General features: G+C 41.1%; 1 protein-coding gene across 1 annotated transcript in view; it reads left to right on the top strand.

Moving 5' to 3' along the window:
- The window catches only part of imp3 (IMP U3 small nucleolar ribonucleoprotein 3), a 267578-nt gene extending 250861 nt beyond the window's left edge, over window positions 1–16717 (top strand). The window contains exons 6-7 of the mRNA XM_043699953.1: window positions 14042–14114; window positions 15552–16717. Of these exons, the coding sequence (XP_043555888.1) occupies window positions 14042–14114; window positions 15552–15578 (100 nt within the window). The 3' untranslated portion in view covers window positions 15579–16717. The remainder of the gene's footprint in view (window positions 1–14041; window positions 14115–15551) is intronic.
- The last annotated feature ends 705 nt before the right edge of the window (window positions 16718–17422 follow it).

The following is a 17422-nucleotide window of genomic DNA, read 5'->3' as shown; positions in this document are numbered from 1 at the left end:
TGCCAAAATGGCCGCGCAAAGTTTTCACAATAGTATACATAGAATAAAAAGGTCTATCAATGAGATTTTTTTAAATGAGCACAGAAGTATTGATCTATTATAAAACAAAATAATTCCAATGCAATATGAAATTACAACACACCAGGTAAAGGAAAAAATATAAATCTCTCCGCAGAGCTTCAGTTTGGAGAAATAAAACACTTTAAGCCAATCATCCCTTTAGTCTTCAAGAACTAGCCATAGGGACTGTTCAGGCGGCTGTTACTCTGGCACATGCAGACAGATCACTGGACATGTGCAGTTGTCTCTGGAACCTTGGCAGACAGAGCTTGCTTAGGAAGCACAGTATGGAGAAGTATTCTGGATGCATACACAAGGACAATTGGATTTCTCACCGGGTACGGAAAATGGTGTTTGAGAAATGGCGAGATGAGCTGAGCACGATTCTTCTTCGGGTTTTTCCTCTTTGAAAACCAAACACTCTTCAAGCAAAACAGTTCAAACAAGACAGCCATTAAACCTAGGCAGTTGATTTCTAAGACATGCATCCAAGCAATTATGGAATTTCCCAGTAGCACTTTTTTCCAAATGTTCCAACATGACCTTTTGTTGGCACCTTCTATAAAATTTCACAAATTCCACACAGGACGTGAAAGAAATTCAGTTTTCCAGTCTTTCAAAACTCAAGTCCTCAAAGGATGTTTAATTTTGAAGTCTTCATAACAGAAAGAAGGAGATTGAAGTCAGTTGATAGCAAATGGGAATAGTCAAGGGACAAGGATGATGACTTTGATCTTCCTCGTATTAATGCTGGTGGAAATTACTGCTCGCTCACTGAAATGTCTTCATCTAGAATTGGTAATCGAATGGATAATCCATCTGGAGCTTCTCCTGAGGTCTCCAGCATCATAGATGCTAGATCTTAGCCAATTTAATTCACTGCATGTGATATCAAGAAACAACTGAAGGCACTAGATATTACAAAGACCATGGGCCCCTGACAACATCCTCGCAGTAATACTGAAGAGGGGTGGCTTCAAAAATAACCACACAGCCAGCCAAGCTATTCCAATACCAGCATCTACCTGGAAAGATGGAAAATTCCCCAGGTTGGTCCGGTCCACAAAAAGCAAGAAAACTCTAACCAAATACTACCTTATCAGTCTGCTGTTGAGCGTGGGTAAAGTGAAAGAAGCAGTCTTTGACAGTAGTTTTAAGCAGCACTTAGCAATAACCTGCTCACTGATGCCCAGTTTGGACTCTGCAATGGCCACTCAACTCCTGACCTCATTGAAGACTTGATCTAAAAATGGATGAAAGAGCTGAGCTCCAGAGGTGAGTTGAACATGACTCCCCTTGAAATTAAGGAAGCTAGCAAAACTGAGCCGATGGGAATCCCTCCACTAGTTACAGTCATATTGAGCAGAAATGCAGATGGTTATAGTTATTGAAGGTTCTCATTCCTAAGATACTGCTGTCCTAATCGTGAACCTCTCTCAGCTGCTTCATCAGTGTCCTTCCATCTGTCTTAATGTCAGAAGTGGGGCTATCTGAGATCAGTTTGCAATGTTCAGCAGTATTATGACTTCTCCACACCGAAGCCATTTGTGTCAATACACAGCAAGGTTTCAGGCCTGATAATTTACAAGTTACATCAAATTCACAATTGCCAGGCAATGACCATCGCTGAATCCCACACTATTCACACTGCAGAGTTAGCATTGACTGGAAACTGAAATCAGTCAAAGAAATTCTGTGGCTACAAGAGCAAGTTAGAGGCTAGGAATTCTGCAGCGAGTGTTTCACCGCCTGACTCCCCGCATGACTTTGCCAAGCCTGTCCATCATCGATTAGACACAGGTCAGCAGTGTGTTTGAAGACTCTCCACATGCCTTGGTGAATACAGCTCCAGCAATAAGAAGTTCAACACCGACCAAGACCACAGCCAGCTGATTTCTCACCCTGCCTACCACCATTAGCATTCATTACCTCCACCACTGGAGCACACTCGCAGCAATGTGAACATTTCCAAGATGTGCTGCAGTAACTCAACAAGGGTCCCTAGATGACACCTAATAAACTCATTGACAGTTGAGGATGGTTAACAAATAATGAGGTAACTATCAATGTCCCTATCTTGTGAACAAATATAACATATCTAAAATAGATTCCATTTTATATCACGATAAGTTAATGTAATTCCAAATAAATTATACATTTGTGCATATACTGTAACCACTAATTTTGGCAGCCCCATTAAGTTTGAATTCTTTGAATCCTAGATTTGATTCTACTGTAGTTAATTTTTACTGCAGTTGGCTGGGGAAAACAGGGTTGTAAAGTCTGCATCCTACCCTTGTGGAAGATCACTGTCCTGATCACTGTTTCCTTTACAAGTGCATTTTCGGATTTAATGGACTTTTCCTTTCTCAATACAAAATGAAAATGAAGACGCTAAGTTGAAATGCCAAAGGCCCATTATGCTTCACATCAGAAAGGTTGCAAAGACCGGGAAAGGAGAGAGACTAAATTGAGTAGTTGTTCTAAGGTGGCATTAAGTTTGGGCTTTAAATGTAACATGTTTACTTGGGTTTTAGTAAAGCCTTTGACAAGCTTCTTCATGGCAGATTAATTAGTAAAGTTAGAGCACATGGGATTCAGGGTGAGCTTGCCAATTGGATACAAAATAGGCTTTATGGTGGGAGTCAGAGGTGGAGGATTATTTTTCAGACTGGAGGCTTTGTGACCAGTGGTGTTCCACAGGGATCAATACTGGGTCCACTTTTGTTTGTCATTTATGTAAATGATTTGGATGAGAATATAGGAGGCATGGTTAATAAGTTTTGCAGACGACACCAAAATTGGTGGCATAGTGGACTGTGAAAAAGGCTATTTAAGATTACAAAGACATCTTGATCAATTTGGTCAATGAGTCGAGGCGTGGTAGATGGATTTTAATTTGAATAAAAGTGAGGTATTGCATTTTGGTAATGCAAACAAGGACAAGACTTATACAATTAATGGTAGGGCCCTGGGGAGTGTTGTAGAACCAAGAGACCTAGGGGTTCAGGTACATAATTCTTTGAAATTTGCGTCACAAGTAGACAGCATGGTTAAGGTGTTTAGTATGCTTCCCTTCGTTGCTCAGACCTTTGAGTATAGCAGTTGGGCTGTTGTGTTGAGGTTATACACGATATTGGTGAGGCCTCTTCTGGATTGTTGTGCACAGTTCTAGTTGCCCTATTTTAGGAAGGATATTATTAAACTGGAGAAGATTCAAAAAGGTTCATCAAGTTGTTGCAGGGAATTCAGAGTTTGAAATATGAAAATAAACTGGACAGACTGGGACTTTTTTCACTGAGCATGGGCGGTTGCAGGGGGCCTTTATTAATGTTTATAAAATTATGAGGGGCATAGATAAACTGGCAAGCGTCTTTTCCCTCAGGTGGGAGAGTTCAAAACTAGGAAGCATATGTTTAAGGTGAGCGGAGAAAGATTTGAAAAGCACACGAGGCATTCCTTTATTGTACTGAGTGGTCCAATTACAAGGTTTAAAAGGCATTTGGTTAAGTACATAAATAGGAAAGGTTTGGAGGGATGTAGGCCACGTGTAGGCAAGTGGGGCTAGTTTAATTTGGGAACATGGTTGGCATGGACTCGTTGGACTGAAGAGTCGTACAACATGGAAACTGATCCTAAGTGACTCAACTGTACAGATCTGGGCAGTTATCACTTTGATTTCTAGTCTGATTTCAGCAATGGAGCATTCCACCCAATTTGACCTGCTTTGACTGGGGTGGGGAATGCGGAGCAAGTAGAGGAAGAGAAATCATCCAGGTTATTAACTTGGTCAGTGATGCTTCCTACTCTTTTAGTCTTTGTCTATGATCAAACATGAAAAAAGATCAACAGGGTCAGTACAGGCAGGCAGCTGTTAGCCAAAAAAAAAGTCTATAACATGAGTTAACACCCTCAAATGAGGAAAGAAATAAACCAGAGAAGGAAATGTAAGCTCAACTGCACAGTTGCCTTTTATACTCACATTCTGTAGACTCAAGTATGATGGAAAATAGTTGAGACTTTATTAATATTTCCATATATTAGCAAGCCATCGGGATACTGTGTTCCATCTCTTTTGTTTACAGCTTCTTGTGCATGTCTTCCTGTCACTGAATACAATTAGCAACTTCAATTTGACTTGAAATATAGAAGACCATTTATGTAAGTCTAATGCCAGCAGTCATTCCTGTTTCCCTTCTCTCTTTCTTTTCTTGATTTATCTGTTTTCAGTCCTTATCTGCTGTAGTACCAGGATGTAAATTGCAGAAGGATTCCTTCACAGACACCTGTTTGCAGGGAGCCAAGTGTTAGTATTGTTCCTGTTGCTGTCACTTCTACTTAAAGCAGAAACCTACTGAAGAGTAAAGAAAGACCAACTGCCCCAATTTAGAATTTTTGGCGACTTTGTTGCAGCAATACAGTCTATTCCATGTGTGTCACAATCTATTAAGTACTGTCATTTATCAGTCCTTATGACACTGTAATTGTGTGATTTCTGGCCAAGAATTTGCAATGCTGTGCAGGCCTGACAGGAAGGGAGTATTTGGTAGAATGCAGTAACTCTAGTTAGTTACACTTTGTGGTATCGCGGTGGAAGGATGTAACACTGCTTCTAAGAAACCTTTTTAATGATGAAGGAACCCACAAAAATTTCTGTTCGTATATAGATACTCGGAAGGAAAAAGTGACGTCATTTCTGTTGCTGTGACAAAAGTCTTGCTCATCACAAAATCTTTCAGCTAGATTTTTGTCTGGGTGCAGAGCCACATTTCAATGCATGAATTATACTTTTACTTTTGGAGACAATCCAATTTACCTTCGCATTCCCAACCCCACACTTTTTTCCTTTGGTGTTCCTCCTGGTCAGAAATGCAAAATATACAACTGTTCAGGGCGAATGCAGTAATGAGTTAACATTGGACAGGATGGTTGCCTCAAAAGATCAATCTGAATGCCAGAACTTTGAAATATGCAGAAGCTCCTGAGTTTTAAACAAGGTTCCAAAACCACTTTGGAAGTATAACTCTGCCTTTTATATTTTTGATGGTGATGGATCTGCAGTGTAGGTCAACTTCCTGCTGTTTGTACCTATGGGCTGCAGCTTGTTTCCATCTCCTTCCTCCCCTCTCTGCTTGTATTGGGAGGGAGAAACTGTGGATGTGGGATGGTGTGATGTGAAAAAGAACAGAATCATTGAAAAGCAAGGAGCCTGTTTTTGTAGAAAACTCCCAAGGAATTCAGTGAAGTGGAACAGATTTGTAAACACACAGGCTTGAGTTTAAGCATCGGAGAAGAAAGAATGCACATATGTTAAGTGTTGATCACATGGGATAAGAGAAACAAAATTAATCAAAATACCACCATGCAATGTCAGTATACACTCACATACACATACTCTTACATACTCAAACACTCCTGCAGGGGAATGGGAGTTGGTGTAAATTAATAGATAGTTAGCAGAGTTTTGGCTGACCTTAGATTTATGGAGGGGAAAATGTCAGAAACCAGCTTGAAATAATGGCAAACTTGGGAATGTATTTGAGAGCTGACACCACTTTCAAGGATTTTGAAGAGGGAAAGAATATTGGAGATGGAAATACTTGATGCAACATAGTGGTTGTGACATGACTTGTGCTTAGGGTATTTTTCTCAAGGTTATCCAAGTTGAGGTTGCGGAATTGGAATGCAGTTGACTTTAGGCACCCGGTGTAATAATCATGCACAGCAAGGTGAATTATAGCATGTTTATAGAAAACCAAAGCTAGTTCAGAGATTTCCAGCTTTAGCAGAGCATTTAAGCATTTCCCTTATTTTTCTTTTCCACTGTGTGGACCTCTGACATCTGTGGGTGGCATTGGCACGCTGACTGGTGAGTTTTGGCATCTCTGAGTAGCCATGCTCCTGCACAGTTTCGAGAAAACATCAGATGCTGATTTCCTTGGGTGGTGATATTTCATCTGAAGAAGGGTCACAGAATTTGAAACGTTGTCCCTGTTTTCTCTCCCCAGGCCTGCTGAGTTTCTCCAGCAATTTCTGTTTTTGAATATTTCTTTTCATTATTTGCTGGTTGTTTTATACTGTGCTGATTAATTATGGGTTGACCCATTTACCTGGGATCTTGGGTTTAATTGCATTTTGAGATTTTTTTCTCTTTCCTCCATTGTTTGGCCTTTCTAAGTGGCACGGTGGCTCAGTGGTTAGCACTGCTGCCTCACAGCCCCAGGGAGCCGGGTTTGATTCCAGCCTCAGGCGAATGTTCAAACTCCACACAGACATTCTCCCCGTGTCTGCGTGGATTTCCTCCAGGTGCTCCGGTTTCCTCCCACAGTCACAAAAAAAGATGTGCAGGTTAGCTGAATTGGCTGTGCTAAATTGCCCATAGCGTTCAAGGATGTGTAGGTTAGATGCATTAGTCAGGGGTAAATATAGAGTAATATGGTAGGGAAATGGGTCTTCGGAGAGTCAATGTGGACTTGTTGGGCTGAATGGCCTGTTTCCACAATGTAGGGATTCAATGATTCTAGTTGCCTGTTTCCATCACTTTCACGGTATGGCCCATATGCAATAGTCGTCTACACTCATTTCTTACAGCATCACTCTAGCCAATAAGCAGAAGAAAGTTGTATTCTGAGATCTGCATAGGACATGAACCCAGGTCTTGGATGCAAATGAAAAAGTGTTTAATCACTCAGTCACTACGATTTTCTCCCAATCACGCAGCGTTGCTATTCTGCAGAGCATTTCCAGTACCTGTATTTTGTGTAGACTTACAACCCCCCTCCGATTGGTCCTGCATGAATAAAATCCAGAGTACAATTTTCCAGGTTTACTGACTGTAGACCCTGGGCTCAAGCCCCAGTAGTCCTCAACATTTTATCCAATTTGTTTTAAGTTTCAGTGTCTGGTACAAACTGCAGTTTCCCACAGCAAAACTTCCCTCTGGCTCCCTGAGTATAGAAGAACCTATTGTTTTGAGCTGAGCAGTAGTCAGTAGAGCGCTAATTTACCCTTCCAGCTGAAGGAGGCTGCTTAGGGGCTAAAGCCCATGTAGTAGATCAGATGTCGCACAAAAATGTGAAGCTCACACTTAACCCTCTTCCTGCCTCTCCCTGCCAAATTTACAGTATTTTAATCCATGAAGTGCATGAACATTTGTGGCATGTAGGATAAAGATCAGGATGAAAATTTCAGACCCAAATGAAATCCCAGCTTCATTCAGTGACTGGGAGCATTATTTATAACTTTCTAAAGATTTTGACATGGCCACCATTGCATTACCATCTGCAATCCACTTAATTTTCTTTTCTGCTGTGTGGACCTCTGAGGCATTGGCACGCTGACTGGCAAGTGCAGGATCTCTGAGTAGCCATGCCCCTACATAGTTTAGAGGAAACGTCAGATGCTGATTTCCTTGGGTGGTGATATTTCTTCTGAAGAAGGGTTACAGGATTTGAAACATTATCCTAGTTTTCTCTTCCCAGATGCTTCCGGACCTGCTGAGTTTCTCCACAAATTCCTGTTTTTGAATATTTCTTTTCACTTTTGCTGGTTGCTTTGTACTGTGCTGATGAATTGTGGGTGGACCCTTGATTTGGTATTGGCATTTACGCAGGATCTTGAGTTTCTACTGCGTTTTGTGTGTGTGTGTGTGTGTGTGTGTGTATGACTGAACAGACTGATTCTTGACCTGTAGATTTTTGGTCAAGTGGGGCAGTGTGTCCCATGATGTGGAGGGAACTGGAAAGCAGAAGTTTCTGCCTTTACATGTCTGGTGCAGTTCTACCTCACATTTACTTGTCTGCTGCGGTTCTACCTCATCATTATGATGTTTCAACTGAAGATATAATGCAGCTTGATTGTGATCACCATTTTGAATAGTTGGTAGCAAACTCCTCCCTGTCATTAATGATAATACGGTCACACTTCATTGAGCTTCAGTGTGTCTTTGTAGCATTGTATTTATCCTCGCTGAAAAATGTGTTGCTGGACAAGCACAGCAGGTCAGGCAGCATCAAAGGAGCAGGAGAATCGACATTTCGGGCATAAGCTCTTCCTCAGGAATAGGTTGCCTGTCTCCCCAATGTATAGGAAACCACATTGGGGGCGATTCCCTCGTCAGGTCCACACCCCCACCAACCCAACCTCCACTCCCGGCACCTTCCCCTGCAACCGCAAGAAATGCAAAACTTGTTCCCACACCTCCCCCCTCACTTCCCTCCAAGGCCCCAAGGGATCCTTCCATATCCGTCACAAGTTCACCTGCGCCTCCACACACATCATTTACTGCATCCACTGCACTCGATATGGCCTCATTTACATGGCGGACAGGCCGCCTACTTGCGGAGCGTTTCAGAGAACACCTCTGGGACACCCGCACCAACCAACCCAACCACCCTGTGGCTGAACACTTTAACTCCCCCTCCCACTCCACCAAGGACATGCAGGTCCTTGGCCTCCTCCATCGCCAGACCATGGCAACACGACACCTGGAGGAAGAGCGCCTCATCTTCCGCTTAGGAACCCTCCAACCAGAGGGGATGAATGCAGATTTCTCCAGCTTGCTCATTTCCCCTCACCCCACCTTTTCTCAGTCCCAACCCTCGGACTCAGCACCGCCTTCTTGACCTGCAATCTTCTTCCCGACCTCTCCGCCCCCCAACCCCTCTCTGGCTTATCACACTCACCTTAACCTCCTTCCACCAATCGCATTCCCAATGCCCCTCCCCCAAGTCCCTCCTCCCTACCTTTTATCTTAGCCTGCTTGCCACACCTTCCTCATTCCTGAAGAAGGGCTTATGCCTGAAACGTCGATTCTCCTACTCCTTTGATGCTGCCTGACCTGCTGCGCTTTTCCAGCAACACATTTTTCAGCTCTGATCTCCAGCATCTGCAGTTATACTTTCTCCTCCTTGTATTTATCCTCCCTTGGAATGCTGGCTGTTTGAAATTTGGGAAAACAGGACCTGAAGAGGCAAATGCTGTTTAGCCACTTGGACCTATAACAGTTTTGCCTGAATGCTTTTAGATCTTCAAGAAGGACACTAGTGTTTGTTCAGTGGTCCTACCATTGAATCTGGAGAATGTGACGGTACATTGCAGACAGAATTTCTCTAACTCTAATGAGTTGCTGTTGCACAGTCCACATCTCGGTGCATTACAGGAGAATGGTGATGAAAATCGCTCTGTAAACTAGGACTGTTGTTGACGTAAGGAGGTTTTTGTCAAATATTCACGACAATATTTTGTAAAAGGCCAAACTGGCATTGCAAATCAGTGTTGGATTGCCTGGTCAACATTGACCTCCAGAGAGCGAGGTACCTGCCAAGGAATGTGATGTGGTCAACATATTCCAGCATCTCTCCTTCAACATATATGGGGTGTGGAATATTTGCCTGACCAGGTCGGAGTTGATATGAGTTTTGATTGGTCAACATTCAAGGAAGGGTTTGGAGGGATATGGGCTGGATGCTGGTGGGTGGGACTAGATTGGGTTGGGATATCAGGCCGGCATGGACGGGTTGGACCGAAGGGCTGTTTCCATGCTGTATATCTCTGACTCTATGCCATGCCAAGTCTCTCTTGTGCAGATTTGAAGAGGTTGAGAGAGGATAAAAGAATGGTTTGTGTTGAGGAATTTCAGTCATGAATATTGATTGGAGTAACTTCGGACAAGTGAAGTATAAGGGGAGATCAGATTGAAATAAATGTTTAAAAATAAATGCATAAAATTAGATAAATCTCCAGCACCAGATCAAGTGCATCTCGGGACATTGAGGGAAGCTAGGGAAGAAATTGCAGGGCCCCTAGCAGAGTTATTTGTATCATCTACAGCCACTGGTGAGGTGCCAGAAGTCTGGAGGGTGGCTAACATTGTGCCTTTATTTCAGAAAGACTACAAGAGAAAGCTTGAGAACTACAGGCCAGTGAGTCTGATGTCAATGGTGGGCAAGTTGTTGGAGGAGTTTCTGAGAGACAGGAATTACATTTAGAGAGGCAAGGACTGATTATGGAACGTCAGCATGACTTAGAGTTTTTTGAGGACATAACTAAGAAGATAGATGAGGGCAGAGCTGTCGATGTTGTCTGCATGGACTTTAGCATCTTGACAAGGTTCCGCATGGTAGACTATTTAGTAAAGTTAGATCACATGAGATCCAGGGGGAGCTAGCCAATTGAATAAAAATTGGCTTGATGGTAGAAGACAGAGGGTGGTAGTGGAGGGTTGTTTTCAGACTGGAAGTCTGTGACCAGTAGTGTGCCCCTAGGATTGGTACTGGGTCCACAGTTGTTTGTCATTTTTATAAAAAATTTAGATGAGAATATAGGAAGCATGACAATATGTTTATGGATAGTGCAAACATTAGTGGTATAGCAGACAGTGAAGAAGGTTATCTAAGAGTACATTGGGATCTTGATCACTTGGGCCAATGAGCTGAGAAGTGGCAGATAGAGTCCAATTTAGATAAAGGCAAACAGGGGCAGGACTTACATATTTAATGGTAGGATTCTGGGGACTGTTGTCAAACAGAGAGACCTAGGAGGTTCAGGTACATAGTTCCTTGAAAGTGGTGTCAGAGGTAGACCGGGTGGTGAAGAAGGCATTTGGCACACTTGCCTTCATTGGTCAGAGCCTTGAGTGTAGGAGTAAGGATGTTATGCTGCACAGGATGTTGACGAGGCCACTTTTGCGTTGTGTACAGTTCTGGTTGCCCTGCTGTAGGAAGGATATTATTAAATTGGAAATGGTGCAGAGCCCGAAACATCGATTCTCCTGTTCCCTGGATGCTGCCTGACCTGCTGCGCTTTTCCAGCAACACATTTTCAGCAGAGAAGATGTGCCAGCATGTTGCCGGGAATGGAAGATTTGAGTTATAAGGAGAGGCTGGACAGGGTGTGACGTTGACAGGGTGGGTGGTTGAGGGGGGGTGACCTTATAGAGGTTTATAAAATCACTAGGGGCATGGATAAGGTGAATTGCAAAGGTCTCTTCCCTGTGTAGGGGGGCTCAAGTCTGGAGGGCATATTTTTTACAGTGAGAGGAAAAAGATTTAAAAGGAAATGGAGGGACAACTTTTCACACACAGGGTACTGTGAATGTGGAATGAACTTCCAAAGGAAGTGGTAAGTTGCAATTTTTAAAAGACATTTGGACAGGTACATGAATAGGAAGGATATGGGCCAAACACAGGCAAATGGGACTAATTTAGTTTGGGAAACCTGATCGACATGGAAGAGTTGGACCGAAGGGTCTGTTTCCCTGCTGTATGACTCCATTAGTATTCACAATCATGAGAGTTTATGACAAAGTAGATAGGTGGAATATGTTCCACTCATAAAAGGCCATAGATTTAAAACAATGAGTAGAAGAAGCAAAAATAATATTTTGAGAAAATTTCATACAGCAAGTAGTTAGAGTCTGGATTACACTGCCTGAAAGCGTGGTAGAGGTAGATTTAATCAAGATGTAAAAGGGATTTAGGTAGTAATTTGAAAATAAACATCATGCAGTGTAATGGGTAAAAAATAGGAAGAATGACACTTGGTTAGATTGTCCTTTGGGGAACTAGTGGAGACATGATGAGCCGAACTGTGCAGTAACAATTCTGTGATTCACTTTAAGTTGCACAGTGCAACCAGACTCTCTGCAGAGGTCACAACTTAACCTTGTGTGGAGGGAAAATCGAAAGTGTGTATTGTCATCTCATTGCCTCCTAGAGATAGTCAAATGGGTGTCACAGAGCTATGAAGCATGGGCCAGTCATGGCTTTCATAGCTGAAGACATGGAGGACCATAAACTGAAAGGAGATTGGGGTGGGATTTTTTAAAAAGATGTTTTGTTTTCTGGAAAAGAATAAAAATGAGTTCATTCTCAAATGTGACGTACTAAACTGTTGCTAAATTTTAAATTTTTTTTGTACAATTAAACATGCTGACAGCACTCATTTTGAGAGTGCCTAACCAACCTTGAAACAATATTATGATTGGGTCCCCAGGTCAAAACTTGAGCTGGTCCCACACCCACGGGTTCTCATGTGACAAAAATGGCTAAAACATTTTGAAGACATTATTCTGTTTTATGTCAGCCATGTGCAAATGTACTTTCACATTATGAAGAACTTCATTGCAAAGGGAGTGTCCCCTCCTAGTGGTGGGAAATGAGTTCTACAAGCAGTAAGATATTCACAGATAAAACCATGTTTAACCTTCACTTCTCATAATGTTTGATTCATTGTACTCTGGCGCGTTGGGTTTGAGAGTTGGCGCATGTTTACTCTGATCCTGAAGGATGAATGCATCTGATGCAAAGATGATAGATAGAGGGAGACCAAATCAGGGGAGAAGTAGAGGAAAAAAATGGTCCTTTATGTTCTCAAATGGAAACTCTGGACCATCGTTTGCTGGGGAAGGATAACTAAATAATACACTAGCCCTTGGAAAATCTATAATTTACACATTGGCGGATAACTTCATGCCCTTATTTTGCTTTATCTTTGTGATTGAAATGTGCCATGGCGATGCCAAATCTATGCAGAAAATCCTGTGTACCTGAAGACCATGTTTGCTGAAAAACAAGTACTGCATTTGTATCTGGCATGCACCATTCCAATGTAGAGGTATAAATCCAGTCATCTATATTCGCCTGTCATAAGCAGTTATATGATGCCTACAAAAACAAAATACTGCAAATGCTGGAGATCTGAAAATGAACGAAACTACTGGATATCTGTTCAGCGTTTTGATGAAAAGTCATTGATCTGAAATACTAACTGTGTTTTTCTCTCTTGACAGACTGAGTTTTTTTAAGCATTTCTGTTTGATATTGCATTGTATTTTTTTCTCTGTATTCTGGCTGTTAAGGTGTCTTTGTTCCCTTTTTTCCAACTTTGACATTATTTTGAATGCTGGCTTCCGTTCTTTGTCTAGTTTTTTCAGATGTTTAATATTTGGGGTACATTAACAGGTTGAACAGAATTTCTTTCCCTTTAAAACATACTGTACTTGGAGGTAACTAATGATCCCGTGCCATCCTATTCCATTTGTAGCACCTGTGAGAGTGCGGATGTTGGTTCATAGAGGATTTACTCTACTTTATAACAATTACCCTTGTGATTTGAATGCAAACTCTGTTGGAAGACAAACTGAATCATATCATTTTGTGGGTGGATATAGTAGAATTACCATCATTTGTGTCTCAGATTTTACTTTTTTACTTTACTTTTCATTTAATTGCCAAGTTCTAATAACAGCTGATATTATTATAAAACACATTGCAGTGGGTTTCTAAATATCAACAACCAAATGCAGAGCTTCGCTATCACTATAAGGATCATTATTGTAAGCAAAATTAAGGGAACCGGAGAAACCTGCCAGCCAGACTGGCTTTTATATCAGTATTGCATTGGGTGCAGGCATAACTAGCTCCTTTACCCACCCTGCCCAAAGAATGTTAGTAGGAACAGGCTGAATAATAAGTGTGACAACAATCTACTTGACCATAGGCTGTCCTGTCTTTTATTAATAGAATCATAGCATTCCTACAGTACAGAAAGAGGCCAAACAGCCCATTAAGTCTGCTTGGGTCCCTGGTGCAGTGAGGATCCTAACCACTGCGTCATTGTATCTGTCCTAATATCTTATGTGGTTTAGTGTTATATTTTATAATGCTTCGGTGCAGTGCCTTGGATTATGGCTGCTTTAGGTTTGAATTTGGTCTGTCTTAGATTAGGAAATATCAAGTTGCTTCAAAACCAGTTTTACTTTGAGAAATTGGGTGGGTCAGCCTGTGGGACACATCGTTTTCTCCTTTCTGTTGGTGAACATGCCTGGCAGCGTAAACATGTCAGCATGTGGATCAAGGTGAAACTGGAAATACTGGTCATAGCAGATAAGGGAGTGTGCACTTATCAACTTTAGTACATGGTAGTCCAAATAATTTGAGTATCTGTGTTAAAAGTGGCCATTTTTGTACCAAACCCACAGAAATACGGAAGACTACATAACCTGGGTGGACTCATCGAAAATCAAACAGCACGTAAAGGAGTACAATGAGGAGGTAAGAATTATGTTCTTAAATTATTTAAATTTATCACCTGCTTTTTTCCCTTTTGGATTTATTTCTGCCTTGCGTCAGTAGGGAGGATCTGCCTAAGGTTAGTCCACCATCTACAAGGCACAATTGTAAAATGCACTGTAGCAGCTCACCACAGCATTTTACAAAGCAGCAATCTCCATCACTTAGAAGGACAAAGACAGAAGACTCATGGAAGCACTACCAGAGTAACGTTCCTTGCAAGTTGTATTCATTTCTGTCTTGGGCACTCCCTCCCTAATGGCACTGTATATCCAATGACAGTGCATGGATTCCAGTCATTAAAGAAGACAGCCCACACCTGTTTTCTCCAGAACATTTTCAGACTAAATCTGAAATCAGGAGAGTTTTTAGGAAAGAAACTTGTGGACTGTCATGAAGAGAGAGTCTGAATTATCTCCCAGAAATCTGGCAGCTGATGGGCTGCTCGTGGGCTTCCTACTGCAGCATCCTGGGTTAGGAAAGATCAATGGAGACAGTGTCTGCTACCAAAATAACACCCCCACTGAACCACTTCCATCATTCCTGTGACTGATCATCTATCCTGGGAGTAAGTGCCATTTGTGACATGGTTATGGACAGCTGATGGTCATGAGGGATGGAGGGGACTCGCTCAAGCTGAAAGCCTACCTGCACTATTTTACCAATCAGGCTCTTTATCATTCTGTCTGTAGGTAAAATAATTGCATTCCATGTATATAAGGTTCTTAAGTGATCATTAGCTGACTGCTACCGTCTTCTCAGGAAATTAGAGATGGGCTGTACTATATTCCCACAATATCCACATCCCACAAATGTATTTCTAATGTAAACTTAACCTGTCATTATTTTCTGTACGTGAGACTTTCCTGTCAGCATTATGGGCTGTTACCTTTGTCTACGTAACAACATTAACTTCACTTAAAATGGTAGTTAATGGATGTTTTGGATTTCTGAGGCCATGGTAGTATTATATAAACACTACTACTTTCTGTAATAAAACCGGGGCTAAAAGCAGATGGAGGTAAAAAGAGAAAGGTTGATCCTTGGAAATTTAATTTATACAGCATTTAACCAATATAAACATACTGACCACATCCTGAAAGGTGTTAACTGATTACTGAGCAAAATCAAGACTTAAGGAATGATGAAAGAGATTTTTAACAAGGGGCAAGGAGTGGTGGCAGGTTAATATTCTAGGAAGATGGTGTTTAGTTTTCTGCTTCTGGAGAAGGGATGTACCAAAAGCATTAGACTCCTCTCGTGTATTTCCGATATCTTCACTTTTTTTATATGATGGAATCAAAAATGTTATATATGCTTTTGATTAAAACCGGAATATCTTTGAAATGTACTTTTGTTGATTGATATATTAATTTGGAAGGGTGCATTAATTTTACTTTTTGTCTTATTCCTCCTCAGAGAGATGACTTTGACCTGGTTGTCTAGTTCCATTCCTGTGTGCTGCCCTGTGCATTACTTGGCTTAATTAAAGTGAATATCGTCTTTGGTGTCCCATACTGACTGCAATCCCCATTGGTGAAGCATCCTATATGATGGCTCAAGGCTATATGATGGAACAACAGATTTATGAAGTTCTCAGTGGTTAAAATCAGAGATCAAGGAATGTCTATTTTCTCTGCACACTCATACTTTCGATGTTGCAATATAAACTCTAAGATGTTCAAATTTTTTCAATATGGTTGACTGTCACTAATTAGTTACAATAATTTATTTTCCCAGTGTTGGCATAGTTCATCTGAAAACAGATTTTGATGCTTCATTGAATGGATCCGAATAAGTGTCCCAACCTTATCATTAGCTACATTATTATCTTTGTTTTACTAGTTTTATTGGGAAAGTTTCTGTGAACCATTCCTTTAAGTGTACCATAACGTGCACACTGACCTAATGCTGTCTAACTGATAGCATGTATGTTGTGTCCAATCATTAATCTGATGGTCCTGAATATATTCTGAAGTACAAGCCCACAAGGAAAGTGTACTCTGTGGTTATCTTCCTGATGAGTTCAAGTACACACGCATTCAAAAAATGAATATTAACAGTTCTGCTTTATGTAACTGGTCGGTAATTGTGCACTGGCCTCAAATACAATCAGCTGATAAACAGCATTGTTGCTCCACAGAGTTTAGATGATGAATTCCATGTACTGGAGACCAAATCAAGCCTGAACCCCACTGCCAGCCTGCCAGCAACCCACATACACGCACACACCTTATCTGTGATCCTAAGAAGATTGGCAAAACATTCCAGTCCCAAAATTTGAATCAAAATCAAAAGATTCTTTTTCAGCAGAGAAGATTATATTTGCTTTCAGCACCAGAAGGCTGATTATGTATTGAGGGGGACTGAAACATCAACGGATTCCAAATGTTGATACTGCTGAACAGATGTGCTAATTGTGGATAATGTACAAACTAGTATCACTTCTTCGTTTTTGAGACTGATATTTCAGCTTCACAAGTGTTTGTTATTCTCTGCATAGAAAAGGGTCACAGTGTCTTCTGATGGTGTATTTCAATTTTTCAAAGCATTTCAACAAATAAATTTTTACTCTTTTCATGTAATCCCTTTGCATTATGGTTTTCTTTTGTAAACAAAGGATCCTTTTGTAGTAAAGGCGGATTTCAGGGATATGCAGGGATGTGTGGCTTTCCGTGTGGATTGCAATGTTCCTTTTTTAAGTTACATAAGTGTGGGATAAAATAGAGCACTTACAGGATGCTGGTTTCAACTATTAGAGGAATCATTTCTGTTTGCTGACCGTTAGAGCTCCTGCAGAAATGTATCAAATTGAAATAGACTCAGAAAATGATGAAACATTAGGTTGACCAGATGGCAGTTTCAAATCATCACTCAGCCAAGTTAACCAGCTCATTGAAAGTTTGCATTTTGGTTGTCTGGAGGAAACATTGACAATCATTTACTTTAGGTAGAGAAAGGCAACTTTTAAAACACTGTTAATGGTAATCTTCAGTGCTCTGTGCATATGGAAGGGTCAGGCCACAAGGGGTGCTATCTATAACTAAAAGAAACAGTGAAAAGAAACTGCCATTGTTTTTTTGCGAGGCTGGAATTAACCTTTGACATGGCTCTATAACTTCAAACACATTGAAGGAGCTTAATTTCTGGAAGAAATAGTTTAATTCAATGCAGAGATTTGCTTTTATATATGTGTATACGTACATATATTTTTCCAATAATTTGACTTTACTGTACTTTATTCCTCCAATTCATGTTTGACCTTAACTTGAACCACTGTCTGAACACTT

The sequence above is a fragment of the Chiloscyllium plagiosum genome, chromosome 11 (assembly GCF_004010195.1).
Source record: "Chiloscyllium plagiosum isolate BGI_BamShark_2017 chromosome 11, ASM401019v2, whole genome shotgun sequence".
In the NCBI taxonomy this organism is placed as follows: domain Eukaryota; kingdom Metazoa; phylum Chordata; class Chondrichthyes; order Orectolobiformes; family Hemiscylliidae; genus Chiloscyllium; species Chiloscyllium plagiosum.
Note: the sequence above shows the minus strand (reverse complement) of the source record. Positions and strands in the feature narration are given on the sequence as shown.